The sequence below is a fragment of the Prosopis cineraria genome, unplaced genomic scaffold, assembly GCF_029017545.1.
Source record: "Prosopis cineraria cultivar Desert tree isolate PC_DT_omini unplaced genomic scaffold, ASM2901754v1 PC3, whole genome shotgun sequence".
Lineage (NCBI taxonomy): Eukaryota > Viridiplantae > Streptophyta > Magnoliopsida > Fabales > Fabaceae > Prosopis > Prosopis cineraria.
Window position 1 is genome coordinate 48,210,771 of NW_026555334.1, and position 17,539 is coordinate 48,228,309.

At 34.3% G+C, this 17,539-nt stretch overlaps 1 protein-coding gene across 1 annotated transcript; it reads right to left on the reverse strand.

Moving 5' to 3' along the window:
* Positions 1-12,630: 12,630 nt before the first annotated feature.
* LOC129306952 (calreticulin-3-like) lies at positions 12,631-17,477 on the reverse strand. The gene is made up of 14 exons (XM_054947778.1): positions 16,979-17,477; positions 16,398-16,505; positions 15,900-16,092; positions 14,706-14,964; positions 14,455-14,511; positions 14,321-14,368; positions 13,986-14,072; positions 13,834-13,891; positions 13,676-13,743; positions 13,489-13,581; positions 13,351-13,407; positions 13,179-13,274; positions 13,005-13,034; positions 12,631-12,881 (listed from the first exon to the last, which is right to left on the reverse strand). Exons 1-14 carry the CDS (start codon positions 17,112-17,114, stop codon positions 12,870-12,872), a joined length of 1,302 nt encoding a protein of 433 aa, XP_054803753.1. The 5' UTR covers positions 17,115-17,477; the 3' UTR covers positions 12,631-12,869.
* Positions 17,478-17,539: the final 62 nt, after the last annotated feature.

Sequence of the window (17,539 nt, forward strand, 5' to 3'; positions counted from 1 at the left end):
ATGTAGTTAGTCTGACCCTCCATTTTCTTTATTTAAAAAAAATATTTATTTATCCTTTTAAAATCTAAAATAACAGTAATGATTACCTTTTTAATTATACCAACATTTATATAAATTTTAAAATTTAAAATTTCATTCGTCTTTATTTTAAATGATAGGAAAAATCACAAGCGCCAATGAGCTTGGCAATAATTTTAATTTTAAAATTATAAGGAAAATCTACTATCAAGTCCCAATTAGGATCCTAATTACACAAAAGTCCTAAAAAATGCATAAATAATTATGAGGTTGTTTGAAACTGTTTTTATTTTATTATTCTGAAAATTTGTATTTTATAAAACATGTTTTGAGAATAAAATAATAATAAAAATATGTGTTTTTTTTATTTTTCTTTATTCTCCAGAACAATAACCTCAAAACATTTAAGTCCTCATTTGGTATGATGAAAGAGTTTTTGATAGAATCGAAATCAGAATTGGAATCAAAATAGAATTGAGTTTTAAAAGTGTGTTTGCTATGATGATGGAATTTTGATATAATTTTAATAAATATTTGTACATAATAAAAGAGAAGACCAAAATACCCTTTTCCTTAAAATTAAATACCTCTTTTGTCCCTTGCCTTCTTCCATCTCCTTCAACGCCAAAATACAAACCCAGCAAAAAATAGATCACCACAAAGATGAAAAACAAATAAGTAAAAAACCATATATATTCATGATAAACCCACGCGCATATTGAATAGAAATTATTTATCCCTTAGCCGATTATAATGGTGGTTAGCCTCCGTACTCACTCTGTAATCTGCTCCCAAGATGATGGCTACATATATTCTTGGGCATTATCGGCATCTTCCTTCTTGATTGGGACTATTTCAATCTCAATTTCTCTAGCTAGCCCCACCTTGTCACCGCCCAGCCCTATGAAAGAGTTGCTCTTCTCCCCCATGCTTCTCCTTTTTTGCGAAAGAGCTGCTCCTATCTTGTTTCTCATCTCTCCTTAAAATTGAAAAGGAAGTTTCAATCCAACAAAAATTTAGAGGAAGAAGATGGAGAATAGCTATATAAAAAATAGATCTGTGATGGTTATTGTAACATCCTAAGTTTTTCAATTTGTAAAATTCAATATTTCCAAAGGTAATTTGATCAATTTAGATAAATTATTGATTTAGCAAGGTTTGTGGGAGACTAATATAGTTTTTGAATCCTTGGACAACCTTAGAAGAGGGCTAGGTCAATGTTTGAGCAGGCCGTAACATGGAAGGGAGCTTAAAATTTTGTGAGACTTTTTATGCTATGCATTGTGGTGGACGTGTCAATGCGCCACAATAAATGTGCAAAATTTACACTTATCAGATCGCAAATTAGACTCGAAAAACAGAAGAGAGAAAGAAGGAACTTGAAAGCAGTGACAGCAAGAGACTTATGGCTACTAGAGCTTCCTTCCTATGTGATTTTGGAAGCCTTTCAAGCTTCATATACATTAGACAAGCCTTTCTTTCTTCTCCTTCTCCCTTATTATGTGAAAATCTAGACATTTGGGGCAATAAGGGCTTTGATTTCGGTTTCCTTAGGTTTATACTAAACCCATTAATTTATTTAAGTTCTTGAGGAGTTAAATCAAGCCTCTAACCCTAAGTTTATGAGTTTTGTAGTCATTGAGAATTTTTAGTAAAAGTTTGGATGAACCATAGGTATAATTTAAAAATTTTAAGATAATGTGAGATATTAGTTAGTGATTTTGGTGTGTGGGGATGTTTAATAGGATGATTAAAATGTTTGGAAATGGTTGATGTTGTTAGAAAAGGAATTTGGGTATTTTAAACACCTAGAACCCAGTGAATTCAGAGTTACCCAAAGTGATAATTGATTATTATCACTTTATTGTGTAGATTAAGTGTTGCTTAAGCTTTATCACGCATATAGAATGTGTGGAGCTAACGTTGAGCCATGATAACTCTTTTGTGTGACAAAGGGTTGAGGTAACCATATAGTTTATTGTGTTTATTAACTATTATAATTGTGTAAAAATAAATACAAAATTAAGGAACTTGTAGTTTAAGAAGTTTGTGCATGATTTGATATTGAAAAATAAATTTTTAGCATGAACATTGGTTTGTGAAATGAATTTCAAAAAGTCATTGATTATAATGGATATGTATATATACATATATGATATGAAAGTAAATGTGGTAAAAATGTAGATAAGCAGTGATAAGTGTGAAAAAGCATGATTATAAAGAGTGGAAGTTTACCCGAGATATGTGGGGATGTGTGTGTCGAGATGTGTGAGTGAAAAATCTATATGATCAGGCTAACACCATGGGACATCCCATGCAGCATTATATGGGACTGTTACTATGGGACATCTAGGCAGTTTAGCAACTCCCTAGTACCCGTTAGGGTGCAGTTAGGAGTCAATGACGTCTCTATCACAAGTGTGTGAAGAGGAAAAAACCATAATCCATAAATGGGTTAGATTACCTTTGGCCGGGTATTTTTCCCATCGAAAGTGTACTCGGATCAATAAGTGGTTGACCTAAGAGAGCCTATGATTTTATGTCGAGGAGCATTAGAGGTTTGGTGGTTAGATGATCATGCCAGTATGAAATTATGTGGAATTGTTTTGAAAAGATGCACTTATCTCAAAAATATGGTATACTTAATATTACCTTAATTTTGATACTTTATTATGGTTATTTGTGGTAATAAACATTTGATAAACTATATTAGTTACTGAGATATTTATCTTATCCCATGGTTATATTTCACAGGTGAAGACTCCGATAAGGGCAAGGGGAAGGAAGGAGCGTTTGGAGAGTGAAAAGCATAGTTGTATAGCTCTTCCCTTTTCTTTTTTTAGGTATTGTAACAAATATTGTCAATATATAATGCCAATTTAAGAACATAACATTGTTGTAATTATCCTTGATATGAATTTGTGATAAAGGTATGTGTATCCTGGTCCAAGGTTGATGTTGGCGATCAAATGTGTGTGCTTAGCCAAGTTACACTTATATGTGATATATTTAAAGTGATTTGTGTGCCAAAATGACCAATTAATATGTGTGTTGGATTTTATACACCCTTTATGTTGTTGTAAATTAAGGTTTTAAGGGTCATTTTGAGTGTGAATGCTTAATTGTGTGTTATAATTGAATTGTCATGTTGTGTGTGGTCCATTTAAGGTGGTCAAAGTATCTTTGAGGCTAATAGCATTTGGTATTGTAAGTTAGACACCTTTGTGTGTGGTTTGATATGAAGACGAACCATTTTAGGTTAGGGTATCCATCTTTTAAATGGATGATTTTTTGAGTGAGAAACTGATGCCATTAGCTAGAGGGCTCAAAGAACTTTGTATGGACACTTGAATCACCCAAATCGGACGTCGGATGGTGAAACAGCACGCTCTGAAAGTTCAAAGGGCTATCATCACAGCAATTTACTATCATGACAGTAGGTGCACGCCACTGCGTGTGGTTGTTGTGCTGCAACTTATGGGGCCTTTGAGGGACTTGTCCTTCTGTGCTATCCGCCACAATGAATGGACCAGAATTGTAGAAGAATGGCATTTTAGCCTAATTGTGACATGGTTTGTTTCCCATGCTTCTGTGTTTGTTCTAAATTGATTTTTAATTATTGTTTGAGCTCAAATAATATTTTTAAAATGATTTTTTTAGGATCTCGATGTTTTAAACTAATTATCTTTAAATCCTTGAGTTGTGGTAACTTCTTTATGGGATTTTATTTAATTCTAGCTATCACAATGGTGTGTAAGTGTTGTTCTGGTAAAGTCAAGGCAAGCATTACAGTTTTAGACTATGGAGGCACAATGCTGCAAGCTTCTAAGGTCTAGATGTGACAATTTCATTGAGGGTAAAAGGGTCTCAAGAGCCAATTCCATGTGAATTGATTTGATTCCATCAACTTTGGGAAAGAATCGGATTCTAGATTTTTTGATTGAATTGGGATTCTTGAGAATCAAAATTCATGGCTACCAAACATGCTCCAGTCAAGAATCCTTTTCCATTTCTGATTCCACATGAAGAATTTTGAAGTACCAAATGGGGCCTAAAAGTTATTTTCATTTTTCTATTCTCCTAGATAATATTTTGTATTTTTTTTCTTTAAAACACTTTTTGAAAACACATTATCAAATATATTTTGTTGTTCTTTTATTTTGGAGAATAGAAATCTGTTCTCATAACAAGTTATCAAACAGGCCCATCCCTAGGTCCTTAATTGTGAATAAGATTGGACATATAATGTCCTAGTTTCCCTTCGATACATTCAAGAGGAATAAGGGGTGGAAAATCACAGCATTTTGTGTCTTCTCCTTTGGTGCCTTCTAGAAGTTGTAAATCCCCTTAGTTTGCCAAGGATAAGATCCCATTATTATTATTATTATTATTATTATTATCATCATCATCATTATCATTATTTCCCTTATGGGTTTAGAGTATTGTCTCAACTAAGGTCTCTTCTTCTCTATCCCAATGGCGCCTTAAACTTAAACTAGTTCGCCCACATCAATCACCAATTTTAGTTTGAGTTAGTCCCTAAGCAGCATAAGTTCAAACAAAGATCTATAGAGCGAGCAAGTTGAGCAACCCAATTCAATCTCTTTGTATGACAATAAGCACACCGCTCATCTTCAGGGTCAGAGTGGGTGGAATAAAGGAAGATAAAAAGAGACTAAATGACAGAGAAATTAAGGGCAATGGGTAGGGGGTGTCAAAGGTGACAAAGGTGGGCATGGCAAAGGGAAATCCAAATTTGATGATTTTTTTTTTCATGTTCTTTTATTATTTAATGGGCAATTACGTTTTTTTAGTAACACTAGATAACTTCATTCAATTAAAAATTTTTGTATTCCTACTATAAAGCCTTCTAAACTCATTCATTTTGTGTAATTGAAAGAATATTACCAACCAGAGAGCATTTTGCATGTACTCGCACTAAATGGATAGTTATACTTGATTTTTGGTATTTTTGGCCCTGATGTAATTTTTATTATTTTTGATAGAGCCAAAATACCAGTACAAATATGTAGATGATTTATATGCTATTAATTTGCAAAGGAATTGATTCAATGCAAATAATGACCTCCCCTGTTGTTTTGATATTGAGGGGTAGAGGCTTGGAAATGTGAATTAGATGTTATTATGTGACTGTGGTGTGTTACACAAGTGATCATGAGTTTATTAAATACGATCTAGGTGATAATTATAGCTTTGGCACTTGAATGTGGGTTTTTAAAATCAATGGCAAGGCTATTGCAGGCCCAACTACTTTATTGAGGATCATAAAATATTGAAATTTCAATTACGAACCATAATCTTTACTTGGAATAAAAAACCATACATAACTTTATAAAATTACCCTCCATTAAACACTAAAATATAACAGCTTGTGCTTGTGTTCTTTTACGTGCAAAAAATCTTCTCGTTGAGTACTTTGCTCATTACTCTCATTGCCTTCAATACTAGTCTTCAATAGAGTGAATCATCAACTGGGTTGTCATCTTTCCTCTTGGTAAAAGGCAAGTACATGCATTCATTCTTCTTCTTTTTTTTTTTAACTTTTACATTTTTTCCTCTTCTTCATCTTTGCTATCAAACCATTGTGATTGTTTGTGATAGATAAGAAATAAATGCTCTACTTTGCACCATTTCTCTTATATGGCTAGGGAAAAAAAGTAATGTTGTTGATGATTACACACACATACAAAAGAAATAATTCTTAACAAAGACAATGTTGAAAAAAAAAACTGAGTAAAAAAGGAAAGAACTATATTATTTCTTAAGAAAAATTAATCATTTGGTCCATATAGTTTTGACTCAGTCGTAACTCAGTCCTTGAATTTTGACTCGTTATAACTCAGTCCTTGAAGTTTTGACTCAGTTGTAAATCAGTTCCTGAATTTTGCCTCTTGTAATTTAGTCCCTGAAGTTTAAACCTCTTAAATATTAGTCCCTATATTTTAAAAAATAAAACCAAAAAACTAAAAATATTTTAAAATTTTAATATTTATAAATATTAAAAGGGTTTAGTAATTTAAAATATTAGCAATAAATTTAAATGTTTTTAATCTTTATAATTTTATTTTTTAAAATAAAGGGACCAATATTTAAGAGGTTGAAACTTCAAGAACTAAATTGTAAGAGGTAAAGTTTAGGGACTAATTTACAATCAAGTCAAAATTTCAGGGATTGAGTTATAATGAGTCAAAGTTCAGAAACTAAGTTACAAATGGATCAAAACTACAAGGACAAAATGATTAATTTTTCCTATTTCTTATCATCATGTTGCAAAATTTTTCTTTTCTTTGATGAAAAGTGCATTAATGTTGAAAGGTGTAAAATACTAAATTGTAGAAGTCATAGTTAGGATTACTGGAAAGATAGTTGTGAAGTAATAAATTTGTATATTGCTTCTAACTGTTTCAAGTTTATTTCCCATACGACAAGTACTTCTATAACATCCAGGAAAATTTAACCCTAAACTCTAAGTAAATGAGGGTAATTAAGTAATTTTATGTGACGTGTGGTTACAAAGAGTTAACAGATATTTTTGGTTATGATTTTAGCCCTAGAATCGAGTTTGAAGTAAAGTCAGGCCACCTAAGCATGAAAAAGTAAGAAAAAAGGAGAAATAACTTTGTGTTAGATACCGCGACTTGTAGCCTTACTCATAGATTTGGTTACATATTTGTGAGAAATAGTCCTAGGAAGATGATTGTCAAATGTAATACTGATGGTTGTAAATGGAAGGTAATAGGTTATGCTCCTATCAAGACAACACCTATATTGCATGTAAAAAAATTCCATAATAAACACATACATTTTGCTTAAGACAACCTATTATTAAATCGAAAGGCTAGCTCAAAACAAACATAATCAATCATCATTGATGCTGTGAGGGGGAATATGGAGAAAACTTCAAATAAGATCAAACAAGACTTGTATAAAGAGTATGGCTCGAACCTCACATATTGGCAAGCTTTGAGGGAAAAAGACAGACCATTGGAGGAAATACATGGGCCTTCATAGCAATTACACATGTTAATCTGATGGCTTGGTGAGAAATTGAAGGAGATAGATCCAGACACAGTTGTAAAGTGGGTTGCCTTGATAAAAAACATATTTGACAGACTTTTTATTACATATGGATATTACATCAAAGGATTTTCTCCAAGGTGTTCGTCCAATTTTATATATTGATGGAAGTTATTTAAGTGGTTCATATAAGAGAACTTTGTTAGCAGTTTTTGCAATTAATGCAAATAATGACTTATTCCATTTGGCTTATGCAATAGTAGGTATAGAAATATATGATAATTGGGCTTGGTTTCTTGAAAATATGTGAGAGATCACACACCAACTTCAATTGACCACAATGTCAAACAGGCATAATGCTATTATTGATACAGTGCGTGTAATATTTGATGGTAATCGAGATGCTTTTTGTTATTATCATGTTAAAGAAAATTATAGTTCTAAGTTTATGAAAATTAATAGAGGCATGCAAAGGATTAATGAAAAGACCAATGAAGATGCACTTTAGTTGTTAGACAATGTTTCCTATACAAGGTTGGGAATAAAAATTCATGCTGCTATGGGCAATTTGATGGTTTTCTCCCCACATTGGCAAGATAATTAAAAATAATAAGGGTATAGATCATTGAGTTTTAGCAAGATTTTCATATAAAAGATGAGACAACATAACAACAAATCATACTGAATCTTTTAATACTTGGCTAGTGAAGAAAAGAAAATATCATATATGTGCATTAATAAATGAGCACCTAGCAAAATTAGCAAGGAAGCTATACAATAACAAGATAGAAATGACAAATTAGTCAAATAGGTTTGGACCCTGTGTTGAAGCCAAGTTAAGAGAGAATGTATTGAGATATGAAACTATACTGGCTAAGCATTGTAGTATGAATATGATATTAGTGAAGAGAGGAAATAATGACTTGGGAGTGAATATAATATTGCGAGAATGCTCTTGTCAAGAATGATAGATAGTAGGAATTCCTTGTTCACATGCATGTGTAGCAATAAAATTAGTTTATGGTAATGTGTATTCATACATTGAAGAATGCTACACTATTTGTACACAAGAAAAAAAATTATAGCTCCATGATGATTTTGGTGGAAACCATTTACATGCCTCAATTAAGTAAGCTATGTTATGAAAATTATGAAAACAATACCTTTTTAGAACCACCACCGACTGCATGTCACCTGGGATGACCACACACCAAGCGAAATGCTAGAGCTTATTTCTAAAATTTTAAACTAAAAGCATACCCTTGACCCAGCATAATAGATTACCTCAAAGAGCCAATAACAAAAGTAAAGTAATTGGGTTGCAACATAGAAATTTAATATTGGCTATACTTCTCTTGTAAATAATGAAACTCTTTCAATTACTATCCAATAAAGTAATAGCTTGATGACCCCAACCCTGCACAAAATAACAATTTCACAATCAAGAAAAATGAATGTAAAAATCTCTAGCAAAAGCAATACGTGTAAATAATTAATTCTTGAAGTTGTAAATTGCAAAAAAATCAATCATCACATCAACCATCACTTAAGCAAAAATAAGGAGCACGAGGTAACTCATGAAAGAACTAAAATATAGCTAAAAAGTTTCGAAAAGTATACTGAGCTGTGCTCAATTAACTAGAATGTAGCATGGCAATCAATATCAAAACTTGAAGCCTTGATTCTCAAACAAACTAGACATGATAAAGGTCTGGCCAAAATAATAAAGGTGTTAATCTACCAAATGTTAGCAAACAACACTAGGATTAGTTGCCAGAATTTCACACAACAATAAACTTTGATTAATCACTGTGATTTTTTCTTGTTTTGTGCATTTTATTTGAAATTTGCTATGGGATCAAGAGTAACCTCAGTTGTTAAAAAACTGTTCAGAGTTTTTGACCAAATATCTTATGATAAAACTATAGTTATAAAAGATGAAATGAAATTTTTAAATTGAAGAGATTTAAGAAGTCATGGTATGGAAAAAACTGGGAAGTCTGTCATGCTATTTATATCCCCCCTTATGCCCATCTGTTTCATCAACATAATGAAGTTTTTTAGTTTTGTCTCTTTCTACTACGAAGCAAGAAGAGAGGGTGGTAAAGAAGGCAAAAACAAAAAACAAAAATAGAGGAAAAAAAATAAAGGGATAAAGTATTGCATATGGCTTACTAAACTCTAAAACCATAGAAATTCACACAAAAATGAGTTAAAATGATGCTATCAAAGGAGAGGCAGGACACAGACTGTAACATTTGGAGTTTTAATTCCTTGATTAATTAAATCTAATTAGGGTAATTAAGTAAATTGAAGTGGTGTGTGGCCAGAGAAGTCTAATAACCATGTTTGATACAATTTTCAGCCTTAGTTGTGGGTCCGGTATCAAGGCAAACTACCCGGGTATCGAAAGGAGAAGAAAAAGAAGAGTTGAAGTTACTGTGCCACACACTGCGGTGCGTAGATCATCTGTTGTGGTGCGCAGCCATCTCTGAATAAGGGAGGACCTTTTTGCGCCATACACCTTGGCGCGTTGTACGTCTGCCATGGTGCATGGCTATTTTCTACACTTTATCAGACGTGAATTAAGATAGAAGAAGAAAGAAAAGAAAAGATAGAAAGGAGAGGCATGCTAAAGCTCTGCTAAGGTTTACTTGGGGACCACTTTGAGAGTATTTTAAAGGCTACAAACACCCAAAGTAAGTATCATACTCATTAATCTCCCCTTTTCTTCTAGATTTATGGGTTTATAATTAGGGTTTGATAGTGGAAGTGAAATTTTGGTCCATATAGGTTATGGGTTTGAATTTTTTAACTCAAATGGAGTTAATAGGGGTAGATTAGAGTATTTAAACTTAGGTATGATGAGTTTTGGTGTTTTGGGTTGTTGGGCACCATAAATACCCAAAAATCCCATTTATTCTGGGTAGTTGGAAGTTTGTGATGCCATTAATGGGGATTTAATGGCTTGTTAATACTATTGGGAGCTAAAGGTAATTATTAAACCTAATATGATTGTTTTAATAGTGAGTATATGAAAGTAAAAAGTAAGAACAAGTGAGTAAGGCTTATGGCATGATCAGTGGTGGGAGTTCGCCTAGGGATTAGGAGTAGAGAAAAATTCATATGGTATTTAGGTTGCCCTCCAGTGTACGGGGGCTATAGCCTTATCTCACTGTTTATCGAGGGACTGTCTCATAGTTTGTTGAGGGACTAGAACTTAGCTATCTCCACTGGTTCAATGAGGAGAATAGCTTAGGGAATGAGACACTCCGGGGATTCAAGAATGGGGGAAGTCATAGTTCGAGAGTGAGTTCTGTGATCTTTGACCAGGTCACACCTCATAATTGGTAAGCTTGGGTAGTTCAGTCACACGGATGGAGCCCTAATCAATGTTATAGCCCACGGTTTCAGTCTGAGGAAATAAGGAGGGTATAAGGTTGGTTGATCATTACCTAAGTAAATATATGACGTATCGCACGTGCTAAGTAGTGGCAAGTCGCAAGAGTATGGGTCTTGTCACATATCTAAGAATATGGTGATAATGTACTTAGTTATGTGAGTAAAGAAGTTATAGAGTGATAAATGATAAAATGTGATATAAGGGGACATGTTTTATAAATTTGATCTCCTTATACATGTATTTATTTTGTAATTAATATATAACTGCATAGGGTAAGTTTAAACCTTGGTTACTGAGTGGCTAGACTCATCCTCTTATTTAATACTTTTCAAGCTCCAGCTCTGGTGTTGAGAGGGAGAAGACTGAAGAGGCGGGGAATTAGCATATTCCTACCGTATGCCTCTAATTTAGCTTTAATTGTGTAATAATATATGGCTTGCCAATTCTAGGATGTATACTACCTCACTTGCACAATTTTGATTGCTGAAAATGTTATAATTGTATTTTGGGCCCTTAGCCTTTGTGTATGTTGTCATATATATGTTTATAGGGCCAAAATACTAGTGCAAGTATAGAAATGAAGATTTGAGCATGTTTTGAATGATTTGAGTTAAATGCGATGCTATTTTACCTCCCTCTTTGTTTTTGGTAAATTAAGGTTAAGGAGTGAATTTTAATTATAATGTTGTTTTGATACTTGTGACATGTTGTACTGGTAGTCCTAAGTCCATTGGACATAATCCAGGTGTTAGAAAAGGCTTTTGATACTTGTTGAAGGTTTTAGACACCCATTTTGTGTAGAAGTGTTGAAAAGTTGTCAATTTGTGTTTAGGGTTCAACTTCCTAGTGTGATGTGTTTTGAAAATGAAACCCGTGCCATTAGTTAGCACAAGAAAAGAGCTTTCTATAGATATCTACATCACGTCATTCAGACGTCGGACGGAGAATCGGGGCGAGTTGGAAGTTCTCCTGATTCTGCTATCAAAAAACAATAGAATCAGTGAAAATTTGTGCAACACGCCGCGACGCATGGCGCCTAAATCGCAGCACATAGCATAGAGAGCAACACGCCACGGTGCAGAGTGCATCCGCCGCAGCGCATTGCTCTGTATTTCAGTATATAATTTGTTTTCAACCATTTTCGACTTCTTTTACTTCTCTGAGATATCCTATGCTTCTGAAACTTGTTTTTACTCTGATATAAAAGATTTTAATCGATCTTAACTTGTTTCTATTTAGAAAACTCGAGATCCTTTCCTTTTGAATTAAACCTTGGCAATCACTCTTCGAAGCTAATCCTTCAATTACCATGAGCTTTATTTGCTAAGTGTGTTTAGTGGAGTGAGAATGTTACACAGACGAAGTCAAATGCAAGCATTGAGAATGAAGTGCAAGTGAATGCTATCACAGTTAAAGCTATGGTAGAGAGTATGATAGAACCATGGTAGTAGACAAGGGGACCAAAATCAACGACAAATGAAGCAATCAGGAAAACATAAGGATCACTAATTTGACATAACATTGGAGCAAAAAGTTATGATGAAAGGAGAAAGAAGCTATGGTGGTGATAAGTGAAACCAGGAGATGTCATGGGTGTGAATGATTTAGAGTGAAGTTAGGACCATGATCATTAATTAGTGATAAGTGAAACAAAGAGACGTTGCAAGTATTTTTATCTTTTTCTTGAGGGGCATTTAAAACAACTTATATTTTTTAAATTTCAAGTATAAACCATAATTCTTAATTAGAATTTTTAAGTTTTATAATCCTTAATTAAAATTAATAATCTTAAGGGTTCGTAATTGTCATTTTCTCCTAATTTATTTGCACACTATTGACATCCATATGCACAAAACAAAATTAACATTACTATCAACATCTCAACATTAACCCCCTTCTTCACTCCTAAAATTATTTAATATAGTTTTCTAGCGAACACAATAAGGTGAAGAGTTCTTTCACATTTTTAAAAAACACACACAACGATATAATTTATAAATACAAACATTGAATGCTTATATCATTTAAATTATTGAAATCTAAATTAATAATTCTAAATTCATATTTTATTTGGAATCAATGAATGAATGGATTTATTTAAATCATTGATGTAGATTTCAATAGTTTGTATTAAGTACCCAATCCAAATCCTGCAATTTACGTAAACGACATTAAAGGTAAGGATATTATCAATCATTATTTAGCACTGGTACTGAAGTTGCCAAATATGTTCGCGTGGGTTGCATACTTGCGTTACAATAGAAATTGAAGCAAACTGGGAATGCATGACCAAAAAAAAAAAAAAAACACATGGAATGGACGTCTCATTGAGCTCAGGAATTTCTGATTCCAACAAGGATAAACGGAGGAGGCGCCGCACTAATTCCGAGCCGTAATGGAGCTTATCCCATCAAAGCTCATCCTGCACATCAAACAAACTCTTCTTTTTAACTGCATCCAGTAAACTTACGAGTATTTCACAAAACTCTGATCATCATAGGTTGCCCAGGGGTGAATAATGTTCACCGAAAACGTTTATGCTTACATGATAATCATCGAAGTGATCATGGCGATGCTGCAAGGAAAGAAAGTCTCCACGTAAATAAAAAACAAAAGAGAATCTGAGTCGAATTTAATATAATGGCACCCCGTTCGAGTCACTGTGAAAGAGTTAGATAACATTAATTCAGAATCGAATGCGTTGAGGAACGATACAAACCCTTCTATATCTGTCCTTGTATCTGTCCCTGTAGCGTCGATCGTACCCTCTCTCTCGTCTCCTCCTCTCGCCTTCTTCTCTAGCTCTCTGAGCTTCCTGCACGAACATGGATTTACATCATTAAAAGAGGGCCTGCTACTAACTAGACACAGCATGAGTGCCCTGTACCTACCTCCTCTTCTTGGGCTTTCCTCACTTTCTCCGCCTCTTCAAAAGCCTCCTTTTCCGCCTAAAACACCAAAATCCATTTAGTCTCACATATATGGACCTCAATTTAATGCAGGTCAAACTCTCAAAAAGAAAACCTCACCTCCCTATTACTAAACACTTCATCAACAACTTGTTTCGCGTAATCAGGATCATCACAAATCAATATGTTGTCAAAAACGGAGCCCCCTTTCACCTGAAACACAAATATTTCGCTCCACTCTATTAACTGCTGTCACCCATATTGAAACAATGGCTTTCCATTAAGGTTAATTATGAAATTGTCCTACCTGCCAAACTTCAATTCCCACGTATTTGATAGGCTTGAGCACGTAAAGATCAGGATCATCCTCAAATTCTGCAATGTGAAAAGGAAGTTTAAACCATTTTGTCCTATGCAGGAAAGCTATCTGAATAAACTCGAGTGATACGCTCATCACTTTTATACCTGGATTGTCTATCCATGGAGTTTTCCACTTCCCTTTGTAGTTAGGGTTCTTGATTTTCTGTCAGGTGAGAGGTTATGACTAAGAGAGATAATGCTTAATGCAAACATTCATAAAATCTTTACATTTGTTGGGAGAAGGGTCATCAACAAACCTTTTTTTTCCATGGCCCTTTATATGCTGGATTCGGTATCTTTGGTGGCTTCCACACACCATCTTCCTCTTCATCCCAGTTGTCAGGCTAACCAGATGGAAAGTATGAGTGTGAGCTGTTTTACTCTCTCAAATTTCTTTATATGAATTTTGAAACTTGTTAAATCATAAAATTTTTCATAAAACCAAAGAAAAAAGAACTTTTTTTTTTTCCAAGTGAATATATGGATGGAACCAGAACCCCAGCCCCAAGAGGTTTCCTCTAAATTGGAAAATCCAAGAAATCTAAATAATCATCTGTAGAATCATCTCTCAGTGTGCACTATGATAACTGACCTTTTTAGCTTTCGGGTCAGGTATTTCTACTGGGACAGAATCGTATTCCTGCAATATAGCAAGACACACATAAAAGAGATTCCTACTCTTTTGCACTAAACGACTATATTCATATGTTAATGAATTCTGAATACCTCGGGTTTAACACCATAAGGATCTTCTATGTATTCTCTATCATCCCAGTCAACAGGCTGTGAGGTGAAATCAATTTTAATTTCAAATTACGAGTCATGACAAATTTAAAAATAAAAAGGTTATTCCAAGAAGTAACAAGTTATCAATGGGACAATGTAAATATGTTTATACTAAAAATTGAGTTCAGATACATGTGGAAGGTACTTCCAGAACTCCAAAAGCATTACTTTACGTTCAAGAATCATTAAACCTTTTTTGCCTTGACGTCTTTGATTTTTCGTGGAGGAAGAATATCCCAATCTGTGTACAAGCTACCAGAATCCCGTTCTCTATTATCAACCAGGATACTATAAGAGGCATCTGGCCTGAGGATAAATGTGTAGAAATGAGTTAACTTGTCAGTTTCACATTGCAGGTCCTTCTTTAAGGGATAATTTTGGCCCTGGTAGGAGACTATGACATGGAGCTTCTTTGTCTGTGTGCCACATATATCTGGTCCAAACATTAAACTGCACAGAATTTGTCAGTATGGCATTAAAAGAGACAAGTTCAATAGTACACAGAATAAAAGTGGTAGCTTACGATGATGCAAGTGTTTGATAAACACGGTAAAAGATGAACTAAAATTCCATTCAATTGAATTAACAGGGTAAGATACAACTTGGTTTTACAATGGTCGTTGATTCTCACTCATCCACATGTTTCATGCAAGAGTTTGGCACCTAATTACCAGGTTCATAGCCAGTAAAAAAAAAAAAAAGAATCTTTCTCTTGATTCGGGTATAGAACAAATGATTATATCAAAGAAAGAAAGACGAATTCATAATGGATCATTATGCCTCGCGATAGTATCACCACAGGACCTTGTACCAACACCCTGGTCAAAGAAGGTCCTTTCCAATTACAATTACGATTAAAACAGAATGACAGCCAAGCACATGGATTTAGATTATTAACATATTAAAAGCAGTATGGAAAGGAGAGGGTAACTGTTTATGTTACATCATATATTCTTAATGTAATTATGGGATATAAACTATTGTTTGATACTCCAGCTTGAAATGGAGTGCTGAGCTAATTACAATGATGGAATTGTTTGGTACATTTGGAAGTTTAAAAGTTCAAATTATAAAAAGAGAAGTAAATACTTTCACCACAAATGTGAGTTTGTGTCCCACATCGGATAAAATTAAATTTAATAACTAATATATAATAAAGAAGAAGAAGAACCAATAAACTTGAGTCTTGCTCGTTTTTCCCCTTTCTCGAGCAGTCGCTAACTAGTTTTCAATTATAATTATTTATTTAACATTTTCCAGTGTAATTGTACTTGATTCTTAGTATAAAAGAAATTATTTAGGTATCATAAGTTAGTAACTTTATCACAAGATGTACTTCACAGAGAATTGAAAACAAGGTAAAGAATGTGCAATTAGCAACAAACCTGTAAGGAGTATCCCCACCAAACTTTTTCTGATTAACAAATCCAGAGAGGAGCTTTATGTAACCTCCACCACACTCGATTTCTTGCTCAAACTTTATAGAATACTGGAGTACCAAGGTTGTGTTCCTGTTGCTGAATTCGGGGATCTTTGCAGAGATAGCATAGTGTTTGGCATCATTAGATGTTTGAATGCCTGTGAAAATGCAAAACAACAGTAAGTTAATCACTGTGTTCACCAGTATATATACCTATAGCGTCAGTTTCATAATACTTGGACAATGAAATTATCGCGAGTTGTCTTTCTAGTCTTCTGTTATCAACATTATCATGATCGCCGTTGTTTTTTCAATTATTATCATGTCTTGCAACAGAATGCAATGCATCACCAATTACGAACTCTATTATAAAAGAGCGAGCTCCTCTACTAGATCCAAGAGTAACTCACAAGGACTAATAGTAGCGGGAAACATGTAAGAAGCTATTAAATGGGAAACCTACCTTTATCATCTGGATCTCCTGCCCATTTTCCAGCTGTGTGTTTGAATGAGCCTGCTTTACCTTCGCTTCTTTTCCAGTCAGATTTTACCCAGCGAGTTTGCCAGCCGTCTTGCCAAAACCAACATATCAAAGAGCACATCAACGATGCAAGTTTTATAATTATAAACCGAAACCAAATACAAAAATAGTTTGGAGGAAATGTATGGAATCTCGAATTAAGGAACCCCCGTAAATATTTGAGATAATCATAACAGCGCACAAGAGATAGTTCATCCCTCTTTTCCAGAGATTGGATGTCAAGAAAATTCGGTAAAGGAAGGAAGAGGTTGCTCCAGCTTAACTTCGCTTCTTATGTTGAAAAAGAGAAAGCAAGGCAAATTGAACTGAAATTATTAAAGAAAGGAACTAAACGGACTCGTAGTTAATATTGGAAGATGGTAAAAGAAGTGCCGTAGAACGTACTCAGCAGCAATAGATAGTAGTTGTAAAAGTATTCATTAATTTTCTTGTGGTTTCTGGGTAAGCATAGAAAATATAATTTTCACGGGATGCAGAATCAAAGACAATAAAATGGAGAGTACCTTCAAATCGCTCTTCAAAGATGATTTCGGAAACAGAAACCTCCGCGAGAAAATGGCCAACGAGCAAAGTAAACAGCAACATAAGCTTCTTAAGCTCAGTATTCTTAACCGTTAACGAAAAAGCACAGTCCGCCATTTGAGCGGACGATACAAATATCCTTGCAAAGTCTAGGTGGAGGATTGTGGTGTATTTATAGAGATCCAAGCCGGTTCTTCACTCCAATTTTTCTCGTCGTAATCACGGCTATGCCAATAAAATTGATATGAAAGGGAATGGTCCAATGAAAGGCAATACTGACGTCGCACTGGCCAATCCGCTCGGCTCCATTACATCCATCTTTGCCAAAAGGTCAAGGAAAAGGGGACGTGCGGAGGAGCAGAGGGTCCATGTACTTCCTTCCACACTCCTTCCCAGTTCCACGCAACTCCGCTCCTGGGACGACTCTGACTTGTAAAGCTATGGTCAAGTCAACCTCGCGTGAAGACTCAAGTCTCTCTCTCTCTCTCTCTCTCTCTCTTTTACTTACTCTAAATCGTGTTGTGATCTTCTTTTTGCAAATT

What these genes read in the sequence shown, in the direction of transcription:
- LOC129306952 (XM_054947778.1), bottom strand. Translation starts at nt 17,114, where the DNA reads ATGGCGGACTGTGCTTTTTCGTTAACGGTTAAGAATACTGAGCTTAAG. An exon ending in TGGGAATTGAAGTTTGGCAG is followed by an intron (nt 13,582 to 13,675) that starts GTAGGACAATTT and finishes TTTGTGTTTCAG; the next exon opens with GTGAAAGGGGGCTCCGTTTT. An exon ending in AAGTGTTTAGTAATAGGGAG is followed by an intron (nt 13,408 to 13,488) that starts GTGAGGTTTTCT and finishes TTGGTGTTTTAG; the next exon opens with GCGGAAAAGGAGGCTTTTGA.